The sequence below is a fragment of the Dermacentor silvarum genome, chromosome 1 (genome assembly GCF_013339745.2).
Source record: "Dermacentor silvarum isolate Dsil-2018 chromosome 1, BIME_Dsil_1.4, whole genome shotgun sequence".
In the NCBI taxonomy this organism is placed as follows: domain Eukaryota; kingdom Metazoa; phylum Arthropoda; class Arachnida; order Ixodida; family Ixodidae; genus Dermacentor; species Dermacentor silvarum.
Window position 1 is genome coordinate 353,146,626 of NC_051154.1, and position 21,302 is coordinate 353,167,927.

General features: G+C 49.4%; 1 protein-coding gene across 1 annotated transcript in view; it reads right to left on the reverse strand.

The window, feature by feature from the left end:
- Nucleotides 1-2,589: 2,589 nt before the first annotated feature.
- LOC119437423 (pituitary homeobox 3-like) overlaps nt 2,590-21,302 on the reverse strand; it is a 111,613-nt gene continuing 92,900 nt past the window's right edge. Inside the window, exon 5 of the mRNA XM_037704452.2 lies at nt 2,590-6,698. Within this exon, the coding sequence (XP_037560380.1) occupies nt 6,180-6,698 (519 nt within the window). The 3' untranslated portion in view covers nt 2,590-6,179. The remainder of the gene's footprint in view (nt 6,699-21,302) is intronic.

Genomic DNA, 21,302 nt, shown 5'->3' on the forward strand with positions numbered 1-21,302 from the left:
ACATACTCTTTCCTTTACGCTACCTATCTTTATGGTTATGGTTTAGCTTCATGGTTCGACACAAGGATTTCAACGTATTCTGTCGCTCACACTTAAAATTCAACTTAGCCTGTTGGCGAGGCACTTTGAAATAGTGACGCGGGCTCACCTTTGAAAACTATTTATTAACGAATTAGCAAAGCTTTAATTCATCGCTACGAGACCATGCTCTGTGCATCATTCATCCACGAACGACAAAAGAGGCAAGCAAATAAAATATGATTTGGCGTGAGCCGAGTAACACTTTGGCAGGATGAGCACTTTGCTTCTGATATCAAAATGCGTTTCGTTCACAGATTTCGTGAACCAGCTCTCGGTGCTGGTCATTTGCAATTTGCATTGGATACCGTTTATTCGCAGTATCATGTTTATTCTGTATACTGTTTATAGTGTTTCTTCGCAGTATATATTCACAGCATTGCATTGAGAATTTCTTAACCATATTCCAGCAGCACTTCTGGTTTGGTAGATGCTGCAGTTACTGCTACCAGCTACAATTGTGCCGTCATTCCACTTCGGCGTGCCACGTTTCATTGAATAGCCATTAAATCACAAGAACTCCCCGGTATTGCAGCGAACATAAACTGGTCTCGAACTTAATTAATTAATTAATTATGGGGTTTTACGTGCCAAAAACACGATCTGATTATGAGGCACGCCATAGTGGGGGTCTCCGGAAATTTCGACCACCTGGGGTTCTTCAACAACCGGTCTCGAACTTGGCAACCATCACGAGCGAATCACGTTGTTTCAGCAGTAGCAAAGGCGGCTGCAACTGAAATGCTTTTATCATTGGCGGCTATGTAATATAAGTTTGCTATCGATTAACCATTGTGCCAACGAGGTAAGTATAATTTGGCACACATGCCGACCGGTGTTACACGCTGAACAGAAAGCGATGCTCACCCCCGCATCATCAATAGTACACTGCTAAAATTCAGGAGCCGGAATACTGTCCTACCAGTGTATCTCTTGCCAGTCATCGAAATGTAGACCGACCGTGACTTCCAGAGCACAATGCAGGACGTGGGCTGTCTTCAAATTGCCAGATTGCCGTTGCAAATGCAATGCTCAGCGTAGCGACACGCCCGCGGTTACAGCGCCCCCATGGTGTTACGCGGCGAACGGCGTGAGCTGCGCTTGTCGTCCGATAACCCATCACTACAGCGCGCTGCGATGGTATTCGCGTTAGCGTCCATTTCAGGAAGTCCCGGTGCCGCCTCATTGCATCGCTGTCTTACGCAGTGATTTCGCTCCTTCGCGAACTTTTCCAATTTACTTACTTCGTTTGTCAGAAGTAACGAATCCGGTCGCACAGCAACTCCCCCTGGTGTCGGCCGCTGACTTCGAGCAGTCTAGTAGGCCTTCTGTTTCATCGTAATTTGCTAGATAACTCTGGAGAGCGAGACAAACTGCCATTCTCACCGTTCAAAGCTTTCCAAGCGCCAGGAGTTGTAACGGATGTGGTACGACGCGTTCAGGACTGGGCTAAGAGTCACGAACATAGCGGACTCTATACTTTTGATAGAGGCTGTACGCGGTGTCAACACGAGGGGAAATTTGCTGATTTCGTTGCTGCTTTGTCCCGGCATGAAAATGTAACTAAACATTCTTGCCGTGTGCTTTGCGGTCAATTGACTTACTGGTTTCGTTTTAGCGCTTCCCTTCGGTCTTAGTCTTAGGGCACAATGTTGCTGAGCCACATTCAAGTTTCCTAAGAGCCTTCTGCGCTGCTTTGAGAACTTATTGGGAGAGTCGTGTTTGTAAGGGCGTCTGCAAGTTCCGGATTTATACCAGACGACGCTGTAGGCCACAGTCCACAACTTCGCTGGTGGACTACGGTCACAATAGCGGCTGGCGAAACCCTTTGTTCGTTGAAAAGCCAAAGCATCCAGACTACCTTGCCGGCACGAAGCTATATTCCATAGCCTGACGGCAACGAATCACAGAAGTGCATAAGACAGTGCAATCGCGGCGACACGATCCAACCATGATAACGAGATATGCCTTGCATAAACTTGTCTGGTAAACTCACCTAAAATCGGACCTGTTCGTTCTAAATTAAGAGCGCTTCCAAATCTCAGCTCACTTGTATGATACCTGTGCATTCACCGAATATGTAGACTCGCCATATTTATCAGCACTCGGCCACCTTCGGTCACCTCCTAACTAGCAAAACACTAACTGTACGGCCGCTCTGTCTAATTTTGCCGTGCAAGCATCAACGCTAAATAAACAAAGAAAAACCTTAGGTATTACCACTGGCGTTCAAGTAACTGGAAAGGTTCTGCACAATTTGATTTTAAATTCAAGCATTCCACATTGCTAGTGGCGATTTTTGTTTTTGTGTTCAATAGGTTTCTGCTCTTCTGTTCGTACACTCCTGAAGAAAATAGAGCCGCCTTCTGGCTCCACGATGATAGCGTCCCAATCTCTTGACAAGTCGTGAATGTAATGAATGGGTCTTGCCACGTAATGAGTTTAATAGTGAGTTCTGGCACCTAATGAATGAAATCAAAGGTAAGCCTTCTGCCGCAGGTCTTGTCACGGGTAACACTTAAAAACCCACCGGGGTGGCTCAGTCAGCTAAGGCGTTGCGCTGCTGAGCCCGAGGTCGCGGGATTGAATCCCGGCCCCGGCGGCCGCATTTCGATGGAGGCGAAATGCAAAAACGCCCGTGTGCTTGCGTTGTAGTGCACGTTAAAGAACCCCAGGTGGTCGAAATTATTCCGGAGCCCTCCACTACGGCGTGCCTCATAATCAGAACTGGTTTTGGCACGTAAAACCCCAGAAAGAAGGGTAACACTTAAAAACAAAATGCACGGCGTCTTCAAACGTGCATGAGAAATGTGTTCCAGCGCTTAGATGCAAAATGTTTTGAATCAGACGTCTTTGGATCTGCACTGGCTCCTATAAAACTGGAGGTAATACTTCACACTGGCATAGACCGCAAGGTCCATTCCCATTGCGTTAATCTCGGCGGTATAAGATAGCTGGCAGCAAACAACTGCTTTAGTTTTCGTAAAGAAGTTGCGTGCCGTATCCAGGCTCAGCATTTATATGAGGTTATAAATCAAATACCGGAACTGTCAGCGAAACGAGGAAGCATCTCGTTAGGGATCCGTGTATTGTACAGCTTCACTCGGTGCCCGTAATGATGAACGCGAATACATACGTAATACGAAAGGCAAATGGCTGTACCACAACCTCAATCCACCTTAATAGCTTAGAGCACTTGACACAAGTTTTACGTAAGAAATATACTTTTTTTTAATTTCGATAGCAATTAGCCTGCCACAGGAACTAAGCAAAAATATACCTCGCTAACCAGCCGCCACCGGTTGCATCAATTGGCTCAAACGAAATCGTTTGTATACCTTCTCGCTTCTGTTCCCTATAAAATAGGTCTTTGTTCCGAGACAACTACCTAGCTTTGTCCAGTACCGAACCGTTACATAAGTGGCCGAGAAGGAAGGCTAACCCTTCAAAAATATAAGCTTGTGTTTCTAATGGCGTCCTGCGACTCGCTGACGTCAATGGAAACACGATACAAGTAGAACCTCACGGCGAGCGCGTAGGGCGTGCCTCAAAGGTCCGTATTTCATGCGCCTCATCGTTCCGCACGCAGGCTTAAGCTTGAAGCCAGACCCGTAAGCAGCGTTTAGTGGACGCGTAGTGATCTGCGAAGGGGACAAGAAAAGGAAGTCCACGGGGCGCCGTTTCGTAATGAAACGCGCGACGACGCACTCCTGCCGAGATTCCAGTGGTGGCGTCACGCTCCAGTTGTCACCGAAAGCTGTGCAAACGCAAGGGACGCACACGTTGGCTGCAAGCGAATCGTCCGCGCACGGACTCCTCCGCCTAGCTGAGGCGCACCACCCGTGAGCTCTTCGTCAGCCAGTTCTACCAAAAACGAAGACGCCTCGGCCCGGCTTGCTTGCCCCCTCCCCACAGCAAGCATTCCAGATAACTACACGTCCGCGAGTGTAGTGATCTGAAATGGTGCTTCATATCCACAGCGTATACACAGAAAGCGTGCAAGGAACGTACACGCGTCACAAGAAAAGAAACAAGCAAACACACACGACTCATTCGGCACGCGAACTTGCGTGTCCCAAAAGTCATGCAACCACACACACGAAGACTGACGACGTCCCGTCGCCGTGTACAGAATGACTGGCGTTCGTCCGCAGAACCGCCAGGGTGGAAAAGAACATCTTCCGACGCAGTCAGGTAGAGTTCCGATGCTGTGCGCCGCGCCGCCAAATAGCTAGGTCGGAAAAGTCCGAAGACGTCTGCGGCGTTGGCCGCGGACAAGTCCACCGTGCGATGCAATCGTCGTCGCCACAATCCAGAGGCCGCTCTGCACCAGGACTGTTTGCGCGAGAGCGTCCGTGGGCCCCTGCCTCGAGGACCAAACGAGCGTGCCGGATTAGAAAGAAAGGGTTGTTCGTACCACACTAGAAACTGCTTTGCGCTCAAGGATCGGGCGGGGAGGACTTTGGACTATACGCCGCACCACGTTGCAAGCACTTTCGAAAAGTGGCACTTACTTTGGCTGACAGATTCGCATCGACTTCTCTCAGCCGAAGTCGAATGCCCACACGCGTGCATTCACAGCCAAAAGTACTGAACTACTCACATGTACTTGTGTTTCTCGATTCCATCATGTAGTTAAAAATTTGTTCAAGGTATGATATGTTCTAACGAGGAGAATGGGATATTTTGAGCGCATCTACAGCTACGACTAGAATTCATTGACTGATATGTGGGGTTTCAAAGAGTATAAACGTTCCATAACCATTACAGTTCGAGAAGAAAATGAAATCAAATGAAGCAAACATAGAAACTGCATGAAGACATGCAATTTCTTTGCAGCACGCAACGTATAAAACCCTCGTTCCGAGCACGGACGTGCCATAAGGATAAACAAGCAACTGGAAGCTTCCTTATTGCAATATAAGTCTTGCAAATGGTAAGCCTGAAAGTTCCCGTGTATTGTGGATAACCATGTCGGTCATTTATTAGCCAATAAATCTGATCGTAGCCGTACCGTGCGTCAATTTAGTGCAAGCGAGAACTGCAATGCTTAGCACAGGTCACATACTGTTGACCTGTCCTAAACATGTAGAGCGACATGATCATACAGAAAATTAAGCTTCTCTGCTGAATTTACATTTGTGAAATTGAAACTGAGCACACTGAAGTGGTTCTTGCAAAATGAATCCATTGAGTGCAGGAGGAACGTACTAGTCTCACTCTGGAATATTTTCATTTGTCATCGAAAGAAAGCTTGAGCACGTTAATTTAGTCATGGTTATGAACCAATTCTCTAAAAAAATAATCAGCCCTACGTGGTGGAAACTTAAGGCGCGTACATAATGGGCAGAAATCGCCTCGCGCTGTATCGCGCACTGAAAACGAGGGCCTGTATTCACAAGAAATCACTTACGCAAGAGAGAGAGTGAGATAAAAGCAAAGAAAAGGCAGGGAGGTTAACCAGATCAAATCTCCGGTTGGCTACCAGAACTGTTGGTAACAGCATACCAGCTAAAAGTGGCAACAGAGATATTGTATAGCGATGGCAGTGGCCAATAGCAAGAAATCCTTACGAAGCAAAAACTTTGTGAATTCGGCCCCTGGTCTTCAGTAGCACTAAAGAGCGCAGTTAACCAAAGAGCTAGAGGCGGTTTCCCAAATACTTTCAAGACATCTCGTGAGCCGTGACGGACTGCTCCGACAAAAAATTGGGCTGTCCATTCCCGGAGCGCAAAACGGTTTCCCGTGTCGAAACGCCAAGGGCGGGAACAAGGAGGGGTGTCTGTGCGCGTATATGCACGTGGGAAGGCGCTAGCTGCCTGGACTCGCAGACGCGGGTGCGTGCCAGTCCAGAACGCTCGCCTGCCGCTTCCTGCTCCGGTCGCCGCACGAACTCGTCTGCGCGTACGCAATGCAGCCAGCCAGGCACGCACGTTGTCGAGTGCCAGCTCGCACTGGGAGCGCCACACGCACCCGCAGACACGTCCGTGCGGCAGGCCGAGAGCGCGAACCGAACGCTTCTAGCAACACAAGTGGGAGGGGGGAAAGAGTCCATGTCGGCAGCGCACAGCCCCGCGTGGCCACGCACCGGCGGGTCCGTCTTAGACGCTGGTGCGGTCGGCGTACTGGCAGGAGGGCGACAAGGCGCTCGCCTGCCGCGGGGGGCTGTACGTGTTGAAACTGGAGGCGGCGTGCTGTTTGGCCTTGAGCCGCAGGGACGCGATGGACGAGGTCATGCTCTGGTCGCGGTAGACGTACGGCGAGGCCGGCGTCGCGTACGGGCAGGGTGCGCCAGCGGCGGCCGCGCCCGCTGCGCTCAGCGCGTTGCCGGGCGTCGGCACGATGGACGGCGACGATATGCCGGGCGGCGCGGGCGGCGAGTTGAAGCAGCCCATGCCCTGGGCGCCGGGCACCAGCGGGCTGGCCCACGGGAAGCTCTTGGCGCCCAGCGGCGAGGGCACCTTGGAGGCCCAGTTGTTGTAGGACGAGTAGCCCGAGTACAGCGAGTCGTCGAACGGCTGCATCAGGCCGTTGAACTGGCTGCCGAAGCCGTTCTTCAGCTCGGCCGTGGCGTTGCGCTCGCGCTTCCGCCACTTGGCGCGCCGGTTCTTGAACCACACCTGCGCACAAATGCGAAAAACGGGGTTGTCAGGCCACGCACCATTATTCTGCACAGACCGCGCAATGCGACATTGATCGTTCAGAGAAGAAAAATTGATTGATTGATTGATTGATTGATTATCTGTCCTTGTTGTCACGTATTGAAGGTCCGCTTTAGTTTTACACACTTCAAACTTGTCGAGCTTTTATTCGCTATTCGAGTAAGACGTGTTTGTTTTTTATTTGCATCGTCATCATGAAGCGCAGCCTCTCTCCCTTGTCCTATTGAATCATGTTAAGCTTACACCATCAGCTTAAACGGCAAGCCGTATGAAACTTGAGTCCTGCCCTCTAAAATGTGTGCTTTCAGCCAACCGCGCCACGATCTCATCCCTTTTGCTGTTGTGGTTGTGCTTCTTTCGTTGTGTTTGCTACACTAAATAAACGTTGTTTGCAAGGAACATCATCAGACAAGTGAACGAGTGACACTCAAAATGACGGGCACGATGACATGCACACGAGGTGCCCAATCGAACTCCCTGTTCGTCTTTTACGGCAAACTTATTTCTTTGAAAAGCACATCTGGCACCTAGCAATTTGCAAAGATGTACCACCACATTGTAAAATAATTTACACCTTAGAAGTGAATAAGAGTATACATTTGTCTATAACTCACACCCTTACACCAAAAAGGTGTAAGCCTTTGAGTTATAAACCGATTTCACCGTTATTCACTTTTATGGGTGCAAATCATTTTGCAGTGGAGTCCATCAGTGAAGAGCGAGGTTCTCCAGGCGCCAAATTTCGCCTAAGATACGCTAGTGCATGACTGCAGTAGCGGTGTGACATAAACCAGGTTTTATTGATGGAGTGAATATTTGCGACGTTCATGGGAGGCTAGTCATGTGAATTTGACGGACTCCTGTATTGGGCCATGTACGTTACAAAAGAGAGGCTGTTTCAGCACTAAATACACACACAGAGAGAGAGAGAGAGAGATAAACCGCACACAATCAAAATGCATTATAACGCACCAGAAAACTGTTCCACACAACAACAGCACCACACAACATTGCCATGCATCGTAATTACGCAATTAAAATCGCCGCGGGCTCATCCAGTGTTGCCTAACTCCGGGATTTTCCCTTACACCGCGGTGTCGCTTTCACACCGGAATTGGCTCATGCGCCTTAAAGCGTTGCGCTGGTCAGCCGAAGCTATATATACTTGTGCCAGTTTCGCATCGTTACGTCCAGGCGGCGTTGTGTCTGCGTCGCGCTCTGCATTCGCGCGTGCATAGGGCGTACGAGAGGCGGCGGAATTAAGATAATCAAAGCACAGGGCGCTTGCGCCTATCGTGAGTGGTGTCGTGTTGCGTGTCGTTATTTGCATTACAGTGAATGCATAGTATTGAACATAGTTGCATAGCGTCGCGTGCAGCTTCATAACGTATACACTGGCTCCACCAGTGTAATTGGTTGAGGAGTAGCGTGAACATACACGTAGCAGTTATGATATGCATTTAAAGGAGCACTGGCTACTTCGATTCGCAGGGCAAACGTGAAATGAAAGCGCAAAAAGCACTGAAATACATTGAAGGCTGTCTATAAGATCCCGAACAACTTCTGCACGGGAAGTAAAGGAGAGTACAAAGATGAAAAGGTACAGCACGCATAGAGATATACAGTTCCACGGAATAAGTGAAGGTACCCGATTGAGTTCGAAAGTCAGTTTTTCTACGAACGCCGGTCTCCTCCCAGTGAATCCCGAAAGCCAACTTTTAATTCACACACGCTCTCTTTCTCGCTGCATGAATATTTCAGACGCATAATCCTCTTTCGCTCAACTGACCGCAATTAAACGGCCTGTTGCAAACGATACAGTTCAAAGAAAGAAATCGTGCCAGCTTATTTTCAACTGTATAATTAAAGTTTACTCAATAATAAGGCTCAATTTCCCCATGTAATGTTCAGTTGTTAGCTGCCTACAGAGGCGTCTGATTTCCACTTCCTGTGTTGAATGCGTAAGACGCCGACGGTTTGATGTGTCGTCACTGCTGCAAGTTATTTAGCACTTTGATTTGTTTATTCTTTTCAGCGCCTAGACACTGCACGCGATTATGGCGGCCTGTTTGCAACGATATGTTACTGCTTTTTTTTCTGTACTGGTTATTTCTTCGAACAAGAAAAGTAGAGTGCATGGGACAAACATAGTTGATTCATTGAACGTCCGAAAGCAAAACTTGAGCAATCATAAAGGTGCAATCATAATGGCCCAGGTTATTTTTCTGGCCACCAGCGGTACTTAAACGAGCCCCTAAGTCTAACTCCATGAGCGTTTTCGTAGTTCACGTCCATCGCAACGCGGCAGCTGCGGTCGGGAACCGAAGCCGCGACCTCGTGCTTGCTATAGCAGCCGAGACCCCGCGTCAAGGATAAGAACGAAGCAAAAGCATGGTTAAAGCACAATGTACAAGGTCTTAGTGCAAATGGTCCGTCAGGAACTGTTTTCTCCGATTTATTTTCTCGGCCTTTCTGTTTGGCTTATTTACTTTATTAGGTTTCTGGCGATTACCCTTGCAAATCAGTGCGAGCTTGTGCGACCTCCTCCACGGGCGGGCAAAAAAATTTGAAGCAAGGGGCTTATATGCCTTCCATAATTATGAATGTGCTTTACTAAGCTTCACCGCAATGCAGATGCACGCGCAAAATCGGCTGTGCGCGACAGAGCCGATCTTAGACACCCCCGGCCCGCGGAGGCCTCGGCGAGCCCCCAACCCAAGGATCTGCCCGGATTTGGTGTCCCCGAATTGCGCCTTTGGTGTTCTGGAGGAGCCCGCCAGAGTTTACTAAATAACGACGCCTTGTTTACATACTTCCGCAATTTCTCTGCTCACTGCATTTTATTTCATTTTATGATTCTTTTATCATATTTAATTCATAGTTCATTGCATTTTACAACTCTAAAGCGGTGAAGCCCATTATGGAACGCGTACAATACCCTCGTCAACAAGTGAGACTCGCTAACTGTCTACTGAAGTGCCTCAAGTGGGAGGCCAAAATATGCGCACGGCCCTAAAACAGGCTTAGATGTTCGTATCAAAGGATCGTTTCACAAAGCTCTTTTCTTCGTAAGGATTAACCGTCTTTCAATTAGATATGAACGCTGCAAAAGCGAGTGTGGTTGGTTTCTCGGGCCAATGCTGAGGCAGTCCCCTGGCGCGGGGTAGGTTGACTGATCGCCAAGTTGTCGGCAAGCAGCAATAAACGTCGCCAGGTCGAGTCGCCGGTCCGCTGCTAGCTACGACGAACCAGGGACGACACACAGTCCGTCGTTCGTGAGTGTCGTTTGCCAATGACCGGCAGTTTTCTCTTGCAAGATGTCCAACATTCCGATTAGCTGTCATGTTCTATTAAATACAGTTGTAGCGTAATAACGTTTTTGCGAATGTTGGGCCCACTTCTCCATTCGCGCACTCCATTCGTTGCAGTGCTCACCGCCGTTCAAGTGTCATTCGCTCGGTCTTAACCGGTATGGAGGGCGCATAATTGCGCGGCGTGGAAAACAAATACTTAGTAGGAGGGAGTACAGGAAAGAACAGAGCGAGCGCTACGCTCTGGTCTTCCTCCTACTGTCTTTGTGTCCAAGTCGCGCTAATATAGACGCCCCCCCCCCCCCCCCCTACACTTGAACCAACTCGCCCAGAACATGTTCTACTATACAAGTATAGTGTGGTCAGCACAGTAATTTCCGTCATACGTCTGCCTTATTAGTTCAATAAAGAGCCACTTCATACTATACACTATTATTTTCCTTGACGCAGGCTGCAGTGCAGCTCATATCTCGGCCGCTCGAATAGCCAGAAACGAGTCGATGTACTCACTATTGGCCTCGTGCTGTACCTCGTGTCAATTTACGACTCGATACATTCGAGCCGAGTCGAGCTAAATGAATACATAACATAGCATAACTCGAGCTAAATGAATACATAACAGTGTCATTCTTCATCCGAACGACAATACCCCTGGAAGCACTAGCCATCACTGAGTCGGACATCATGATTTGCCGGCACCCGCCACTCTTCCCACAACGACAGCGTATAGAAACGGGAGAGATCCGCAAATCCTCTCTTTAGCAAAACAACTTGAAAGAACGAGCACTGGTCAACGTCAAAGCGCTCTCCGTTCTGACTGAGAGTCCTGTCAATTCAACACGGTCAGTGACTGTGAATAGTGCGTACTAAGAACTATTCTTGACAATGCGGCCTTCGGGCTCACGCAAGTTAAGGAATTTTGGCCATTGCCCCTTCGGCTATCAGTTGAACTTAACCGCAGGGCACAAGCTTAACTCAATGGCCAGCATTAAAAAAAAAAAAATTGCAAACAAATTATATTTCATAAGGCCACCCGTATTTTAACAACTTTCAGTTATCAACGTCGAGAGGGTATACGCGCTTTTATTAACATGCGCATTTATAGCCCTTAATCGTAACGTCCTTGCTGCGTTATAGCCGAATCTTGGGTCAGGAGCTCACTTTCTCGCAAAACAGCAATGATGCCTTCGTGTCCTGGCACGCAGAGTATTACGGCCTTCGTGCCAAAGAAGACTCAGAAAGTGATCGGTTGTCGTTTCGTGCCAAAGATGCAGTCGTTACTAGTCCCGGGTATAGCGGGATCGCGTGTCCCTGCAATCGCATAATGAGAAGCGCGTGCGTCAGTCACTACAACCACTCTTTTCGTCCCAGCCGTGCTCTTAAAGAAAACGACCAAAGTTTGAAGCTGCACAGGGCTACGCTATAACCCCATTTCTCAGCTGTGGAAACAGGCGTGCTGAAATTTCGTGGAACGCATGTTTTCTGACGACATCATGGCTTGTAAAACCGGGTTACCGAAAAACTATTTTTCCGTGTTCAAATTGTTTCCGCATGTTTTGTACACATTCATCAACTTACATATTTAATTAATTCCTTCATTTACTTTTAAACTGGGGGATCAAGTCTAGCCGAGGATTACAGTTAATTATAGCGAAGCTTCTCGCACGCACTAGTGCAGAACACCAAATAAAGCAAGCTGACAAGTTGTTTACCTCTGTGAGGCGCGTGCACCGCAAGTTGACTTTATACCATTTTAATCGTGTCAAATTACTCCGCACGCGATCGTTTTTCATTAGGCGCCTTCCGAATTTGTTCTCGTGAATGTCCGCGAAGCATCGCACAATTTCTTTGCTGGTGGCTCATCCCCTGCAGCCTTACAGCGTAAGAGCCAGTTTCTGTGCAAACCGTATATGGCATTAGGCGGCTGAAACCGCATACGTATTTTCCATCATAAGTGAGACTACGTAAACAGCGCCGCTGTAACGCGACTACACCGAGCTGAAAACAAGCGGAGGTCTGGAGCCTAGGTGCGACTCCGTTGGCATTAAGGACTCGGCCGTAACCTCTCAAGTATTCCAGAGAAGGAAGTTCACACTGCCTGTCTTTCTCTTTTTTTTTTTTTTTTTTCTGTCTTTTTTTCGGCCGGCACCAGAGGCAACGGATTCCCGGGATATAAGAAGTTGCACAAAATTCCACATGCGGTCGCTATACGACTCGCCACAGCACAGGATTTCTTCGCGGACTCAACTCGCACAAAAGGTTCTGCTCGCGCCTGTTTCCTGCATGAAAGGGTTACTATAACAACACCACCAACTCTCTGGCTGCATGGCGCCTCGAGCCTGGAAAAAAGTCTAAAAGCAGGTTGGAGGGGGGGAGGCGACGAAATGGAACTCGCGAAACCCATCACCATGCATGAACAACGAGGCCTCATCGCCAAACTTTTCAGGCGCGGGGCTCGGTGGTGGTGAGGTGGAGGCAATGAGCAGCAACAAGATGAGCGCGAGCAGAATCAAGAGCGCGCCGCGGTGTTCAAGCCGCGCGTTAACTCCTTCCGAAAGGGTTATACGCGCGCATTGCGGGCCGCGCAATGAGTTTTTGCTGCTTTTGCCTCTCCCGCCTTTGTTGCTGGTTTTTCTCTCTCCTTTTCGGGGCCCGCACCGTCGTGGTCGGTGCGCTTAGTGCCGCGATTCATTTTTCATGAGGCGGTTTCGGCGCCGTCCGCTTTCGGTGCGCCCTCGCTCCTCGCTCACGTCGGTTCCTGGCGCGGCGCCGCGACCAGCGGCTCGCGTTAATTTTCAACGAGCGCCGCGAGGTCGCGCCGCGCGTATACGAGCCGACGAGGCCCGCGCAACACCCTCGGCCAGTAATTGATATATATGACCTCGGCGACACACGCACGCACACCGTCTCTTTTCTTTTGTGTTCGCGCTTGTCATCCTGCGCTGCATGCGCGTAATAGTCGACTGCCGCGCTGGCGCCAAGCCTCGCTCACGCCGCCGCGCGTTCGCGTATACCTGCATCCAGACGCGCCCACGCGGCCAAAAGGCTCCGAGAAACGGACCAGCACCGCGTACTATACACGCCAAGCACGCGAGCGAGCGCTAACCGCACCGCCCTCGCCGCCCGTACAAACTACCCGACGCAACAACACGGCCCGCGGAGGACCGGAAAGCGAGGCAAGAAGCGGTGTTCGTTTCAAGCTGGCCTTCGTCGCTCCAAGGCAGCGCCGAGAAATCCTCCCTCCTTCCCCCCACTGCGTGCGCGCACCCCTCGGGAAGCGGCTCTTTTTCTTGCTGCTGGAGTACAGCGCGTATAGCTGTAGGTGCAGCCGGGATTTCTCCGGGTCGGCTCGCGCTCGGCGTACGGGACAGATCCCCAGCGTCGCAGCGGCGAGCCCCCCGGCGGACAAGCGTGCCTTTTGCTTGCTGCTTTCGCCGCCTCGGCTGCCGACTGCTCGGCGAGAACAGGAGCGAGCGGCGATCCGTCTTCATTTGGCGTTCCCTGGCAGGAGCGCCCAAGGAACGATGTCGAGAACAAGAAGAACAGCGTTCCGCGGCGGGCCCCGGCTTCGCTCAAAAGAATACGGCACCGAATACGAGCGCACGCACAGACACTGCGCAGGCGCCCAGCTGCAGCTGGCGCACTTGCTAGTCTGCAGAGCTCTGCGACCGCTGTGCGACCGCGTGCGTGCGTGCGCGCTTGAGGGCCCGCCGTCTTTTGTTCTCATTGTCGCCGAGTGTCCCCGTGGGAGTCACGGCGCACGAGAGTGTTATTAGCTGCTGTACACGAAGCACACGCTGAGCGAAAAAAAGCGAGAACGCGTTCTTATTAAACGCGCCCAGATTGAGATGACTTATACGACGCGGAATTACGTTGATGGTCTTTCGTTCTTTCTTTCTTATTTTTTTTTTCTACGCGCACCATGGCCTTCCTGCACGCCATATCCGCCATTGCTGTTGGGGGTTTCGCGAAACGGTTCTCCCGAGATTCGGAATGTATTCGTTCAGTACTTCCACGTAAGGCAGCAAGAATATCTGAACGGTAGAGGAAATTGTACTATACACGTTAGGCGTTATCTGGTGCTAATGTGGGGTTCGCAAAATGAAGCTTATGCTGCATTACTGCGGTGAGTACATGCTGTGCAGCGGTCATGAAAAGCGTGTAAAAAAGATTCACAAGCCCAGTTGCCCCCATTTATTCGTCTTTGTGTATTTGTTTTTCTAGCGGCAGAATCCGTGTCGCGGTGTGTTGGTCTGGCGATTCAGAGGCTATATAGGTCGGGATTCGGTGGTATAGTGATAATGTCTGTTTATTATATGCTATGTCTAACTTCCATCATCTTATTCTGTCGATCATCTTATTTGGGCTAAGAATAGTTACTATTCGGTGATGCGGGGAGGCATTTCAAACCCAAGCTGTACCTAAATTGCCACGAGGTGGCACTTATTCCGCACTATATAGACTGACAGTGTTCCAAGATCTCAGTGGTATACGCCTCAAACTAACTTTAGAACCAAACACAGGAGGAGGAATGAACAACTAACCCCTCAACCTCGTGATTCTCGGTTTGTATGTAATTTGTCATATACCAGTGTATTACAGACCATACTGCTCTTGCAGGCATCAAGTACTGCGAGTGAGCGCGCCTCCCCCTGTTCTGCGTAATAACAAAAATAAATTCCTGCATAAAACCTGAACATATAATGTGGCTTGTTTGGGCATCCCTAAAGCACACGAAATTCTTAATGGATAGCGCATTATATTCAACAGATACATGATTTCCTTTGGTTCCATTCTTGATTGATCCTCCCGAATTAACATGTGCCGTCTGTGGCGCAAGAGGTACAGAATCCTTAAATGTAACAAGATATGTGTCGCACGTAACTGCACATACACCGGCGATCCCCACTTTTCCCTATTCAAGCGTCATATACATCACCGCCTTCCTGGCGACATCGCTGCGCGGACGTTTCACATTGTGCATCCGCCTGGTTTGCTGTTTTCATCAATTGGCATATATATTGTGAACGATTTAGTGCGTATATATATATATATATATATATATATATATATATATATATATATAAATGCATGAGAAATCTGTGACTTTTGTGTTGGATAAACATAAACATTGGAATATGTTTCGCGCTGCATAGGATGGAAGTAAACACAATTGAAAAAAAAAAATTCTGGGGTTTTGCGTGCCAAGAACACGACCTGATTATGAGGCACGCGGTTGTGGGGGGCTCCCGGATTAATTTAGGCCACGTGCGGTTCTTTAGCGCGCACCGGTTGCACGGTATACATGGGCGTTCTTTTGCATTTCGCCCCCATCGGAATGCGGCCGCCGCGACCGCGATTCGATGCCGCGACCTCGGGCTTAGCGACGCAATGCCAAAGCCACTACGCCACCACGGCGGTTAACCCTTTCAGCCCTGGCGTCGTCAAATGACGACATGACTTAGAATCGGAATTTTCAGCATGAAAAAAGAACCGAAACTGCTTGTATTTTTCCCGCATCGTACTATTGAAAGTGCTAGTGCCATCGCCATGGTTAGTCACGCGACTTTACGCAGCCGTGTCGAACTAGGAAGAAGAAATGTCAACAACCAACATGACAGACGCGCCGTCAGGTACGTGCACTTTTTTTCTTTTATAATTAATAACCCCTGCGTAGCTTACGTTGCGTTTTTTTTTTTATAGTGTCTAAACAGATTGGAGAGGACGCATGTACTTAAATAAGCGTCATTGCATGGTGATATTACTTGTAAGAAGATGTTTTTTTCCGTGTGCGGTTTTGATGACAGCAGGGCTTTGTGGTTGTATATGGCGTGCCGTCGGCTTGCCATTGCGTCCTATTTCATTGGGCGTTTTTTTTTCTTCTTTTTTTTTTTTTCAGGCACGCCTATACCGTTGTAAGAGGGACGTGAGGGCGATTACGTGGCCGGTATCATGGTCGTGTCGAGGTCATTGTGCGCGTACTCGCACGAAAGAGACCCCTGGAGAGAGCCGGAGGCCGGGGACGGTGCGGTAGCGCATCGGGTGGTCGACGAGACGGTATCGGGGCAAGTCGAGCGACGAAGGCTTGTCTGATGGTGGCTGACGGGCACAGGACAAGATGCGGGTAGCGCTGGCGGTGGGAACGCAGGCAGTGATTCGCGCACCGTGCGGTCAGCCACTGGAAGAGGGTAGTACGACGGCTGTACGAGCCGTGCCGTCGTTCCTACTCAGAAGGGCGAAGGCGGCGAGCCGAGCGGCGGCTGCGACGACCAGCGTGGCAAGCTTCTGGAACGACACTGCGCGTGCCGAGCTTGCGCCTCGAGCACGCGCTGCGCTTCCTTATTTTTCACTTCTTTGACAGCCGGCGCCAAGGCACCGGCTGAGAGCGCCGACCAAAACGCCCAGCGTTGCGGCGTCGGTGGGCGCTACATCGTGCTCATGTATACCAACAGATTCATTCTATTCCCGCCATAACTTGCGTTCTAGGCATCTGGAAGAATGCACGGATGCAATTTTCCGTGAACTTGATAATGGAAACTTGTCTGATGTGGAGGGAGAAATAGACGGATCTTTGGACAGCGGTGATGAGTTTAAGCAGCCTGAGCCAGATATTTCACGTTATCAATGCCTCACTTGTGAACGCATGGCTGGAGTATAGAAGTGATGCAGCTGCAGGAAGAGTGATGCCTGGCAAGCAACTGGACTTACTGGACTTCACCCTCCATATTACTGAAGCACTTGCACGAGCCGACAGCCGGCCAAAGGTGCAAAAGCGAGGAAGGCCGTCACTCTGCCCTCTGGTGACTTCGAAAAAAGCAAGATATGCTGAAAATAGGCCTGTACAAGACATCAGGTTTGATCAGGCGGGACACTGGCCTCTTCGTACCGACAGCAGGGAACAGCGTTGTAAGCTTGAGGGATGCACAGGACAAACCCGTATCATGTGCAAAATATGTAACGTGCACCTGTGTCTTGCCAAGGCTCGAAATTGCTTCAGAGGCCTCCACATGAAGAATTAGTGAAGTTTGTGTTTGCAATATGATTGCGTTTTCCACTTCTGAATAAATTACCTTTTCACTGCGTTTCGCAACCACTGAGCCCTGATGTGCGGTTTTGACGACATGACTGTAAATCGGCAAATAATAACTCAAATGACTTATTTTTTGCTCAGGCATGTTTCTAGAGTCCTTGTGGTGTAAAATATGCAAAGCAAAAAAATATATGTGATGCGTACACAATTGTACGCATCACTGTTAGTTGTAAAGAATTTAATGCAAACCGTTTGATTAAGTTTCGCATCACAAGGATTCAGATAAGTACGTTGAATTTGCATAATTTATGTTATTTTATTTCCATCCGTTTCACAGCTACCGGCGTCAAAAAATAAAAAGGGGGGGGGGGGGTCACAGGATGGGGTGGGGCGAGACCCTCAGATATAGACCAGTAAATTTACAATACATTGTTTTGGCGAGGGCGCCGACCGTTGTCAGACGGCGTCTAGGCCAGTCGAATTTCATTGGTGTCGTTCAACCAGACACGCTTAGCTTCGGCCCATTTCGAGCGTTAACGAAGCACAAAATTTGCATTGTCACAGCTGCGTTAACATATTTTTTCGTGCGTTTCATGCCGAAAGCATCGCTTCTTCTTTTTTTTTAATGCCTGTTCTTGGTTGTTGTACATTCGTATATCTTGGGTTACCGACATCACGCACACGATCATCGCAAACACGAGCGTTCATTTCGCGCTCCATTGTGTGCTTGACTATACTGATACGTGCGTGTATGTCATCACGTTGAAGTGATTGTATTCCAGGTGCGCCCACCTGATCGTCATACATGCAGTCGACATTGGCCACAAGGCACCTTCTCCGACAAGAGTCTTCAGCATGCGGGTCACAGGACAACAAATCCCTGAAAGGATTGTAGCACTGTACCGCAGATAACCAGCATAGTGGTGGTGCAAACGCAGCAGGTATCTTTCGGAAGTTCCCTATGTATACGATTTCCCAGTCATAAAGCGCAGGACACGGGTGAACTTACCAAGTTTCTCATTCGACGCCGCAATGTGCTTCGTACAGGGCAGGTCACGGCCTAAAGTTACACCATGGAACTTGTGGTGACTACGCAGATGTACTATCGATTGTTAGATTCGTTACGGGGTAAATCGGTTTATGCGTGAACACCGAAAGTACACTAGTTTCAGTGAGTATCAGGAAGTATTGGCCCCACAAATGTGTGGATATGGAAGAGACAGCTCGCTGTAGTGTTGCCTTCAGGTGCAGCCCTACCACTCAGCAATGCACTGTGCCTCGATTGCTGAAGGAACAGGCAGCGTCCGCAGCCTGCCGTCACATAACGTCGGCTCGTGCGGTGCCATTGTAACCCACGTTAGCTGCATGGTGTGGTACACCCTTAGAAAGAAATATACTGCTTGTAAGTATAAAACGTGTGAATGCTATCCTTGTTGTTATAATATTTGGAGTGCAGCACATTGGAACAGCTCGCATTGTGACACGCTACGCGTTGCCCTCAGAACAATGCTTAGGTACAAAACGTGCATCAGTGGCTTTTTTGCTAATAACAGTCTCACTGATGAAAGGATATGTTGTTCTATGCCTTTCTGTCATCTATCGAGCGAAAGTGCTGAGCGTAGCCAAATACAGCTGTATTCGTGTGGAAAACCTTCATTAAATAAAAGCCAACTATGGACATACGGACAAACCGGAGATGTTCAATTTGGCCTCACAAAGTATTGGCGCGGTATACACGTTCCCGGTTCCTTAATTCCGAAACAGTATATGTTAGAAGTACTATAGTTCTCCCAAATGGGGCACGTTCTATTCGTGTTTTCTACACGCCTTGCCAATACAGAGAGAGCGACAGAGGAAAGGGTAAGCAAGGTGGATAACCAGCCGCACGTCCGGTTTGCTACCCTGCGCTAGGGAAAGGGGATATGAAGACAAAAGGAGAAGCGCAACTTCACGTGTTGCGCACACGTGAAGATGCGCAGCAAACGTATAAGCGCTCGCATAGAGACCTCCAGACTTCAGGTACTGCAGTAATGGTTTCGTTGATTTCAGCGCCAGCGACGCGCGCAGCCATGGTTTAAGGAGCAGCCGGAATATTCTAACAGTGCACAAGGCGCACCGATATTCTAGTTGACATTAAGAGAAAAAAATGGAGCTGGGCAGGCCATGTCATGCGTAGGGCAGATAACCGGTGGACCATTAAAGTAACAGAATGGGCGCCAATGAAAGGTAAGTGCATGTCGAGGACGGCAGAAAATTAGGTGGGGTGATGCAATTAGGAAATTTGCCGACGCAAGTTGGAATCAGCTAACGCAAGACATGGGTAACTGAAGATCGCTGGGAGAAGCCTTCGTCCTGAATATGGACATAAAAATAGGCTGATGTTAATGATGATTATGAAGCGTACGTCTATCCTGATCGCAAGCAGATGCCTGCCGAAGGAAGCTGAATACGCGCGGTCTCGAACGCCATCCGCCAGAGAAGAACGTGGTGCCCACACACACGCCGTGGCGTCTGCGTCACTGGTGGCCATGCAGTACATAGCCCTCTGCCGCCGTTCGCAGCGGTGGCGGCGGCGGCGTCAATGAAGACGAATACGGTTCGGGCCTTCACGGCAGCCGTGACAGATTGGCTGTGACGACACCCGCGAGCAAAGGGCGCCGCGCCGCGAGAAAAGGAATGATGTCACCGGCCGCCTCGAGCGAAAACAAAAGCTGATCGAGACCACGCATCGACTGTCCCTCCTTGCAAGCGACTAAGCCACGAAAGCCATATATATCGCTGTTTGCCACGGAGACCGACCGACGTTTCGCCACCTCGACGCATACAAATGGATCGCAGACGTGGCTGTATAGAATCGCTTTCTCGTATATATTTTTTTTTTTCTACCGCCCTAATATAGAGACAGATGAATCACACGTGCGTCTCCCGCGTCTGCAGAACTGGTCTGAGTCAATGGTTATTACGAGCCGAGGACGCCACCAAGGGCAAATAAACGGCCGCCAGCACGTTTCTCGAGACTGCGAGTGCTGCACACGAATGTTCAGCACGTTCCACCTGAACGTATGAAAAGAACTATAAATAGTTTCTATATATAGTCCTTGTCTCGACAGAGACAAAGTTAAGCACGGCGTCAGCAGGCCGGTAGAAAAAAGCCACGTGCCTTGACTAAACTGAGACAGTGGGTTTGTGAAGGTAATATAAAACCGGGGCAGGGGCGAGTGACATCTCAAATAATGCGGACAAGCGACCCACACTGACTCACAGATTAGAACACATGTACATACAACAGGGTAGAAACAGAACACATATTAAAACGCTTTCGATTGTTCGATATAGTTACGTATATACGTCAAAAAATACCTGCCGATGCTAATATTGCTAAAGACCTGCCGATATTAAACCTTAACACTGGCAATTACCTCCCCCCCCCCCCTTTCCGAAATGTCGATGTTAGTATGGGGCCTGCCCAGCCCACTCCTCCCCCCCCCCCCACCCCCCGGCCCTTTCACCCTCACTGTCCCCGGTCAAGTGCATGCCACTCCAGAAAAATATTTCTGGCTACGCCATTGACTACGATTCAGCTTACTTTCATTGTAAACTCCATGCATAAACACGCGAAGACCATCTCCCCCCCCCCCCCCCCCCACAAAAAAAAAAAAATGAAGACAAGAGGTGAAACAAATAGGCGAGAGAGCGAGTTGTGAGTCTCAATGACTAAATGACTGTCATATGGTGAGCACGATGACTCTTGTGTCGGACTAACCATCCTGGGACTGTTATATAGGTGAGAAGAATATTCTTGTTCTGAGGGTTACTACACTTGATATCTGGCGGCAGGGCTCTTGACTAGTTCGTCAGGCTGAGGAAACGCTATTGAAGTGGGCACGGCCTGACGGAGACGAACTTTATGCATTCTGGACATCGAGAAATGTGTGACCTGCCTGAATGAAAAGAGCGGCGCCCCAAGACCTTGTCCCCATGCTCTCTCCTGGCTGTTTGAAGAACTCAATCTCTGGCACATGTGACTGCGCATTGCTCTCCTTCACAGCAATATCACCGAAACGCGACGCTTTACGAAGCGGGCCGAGAACGTCCACGACACTGTCAACATCACTATTCCCTGGCTGTTACATGATGTAGAGCCAGGGTAGCGCGGGATTACTTTCTTAAGAAAGAAAAAAATAATGCATCACCAACTAGCCCCGCAACGTGTTTTGTTAT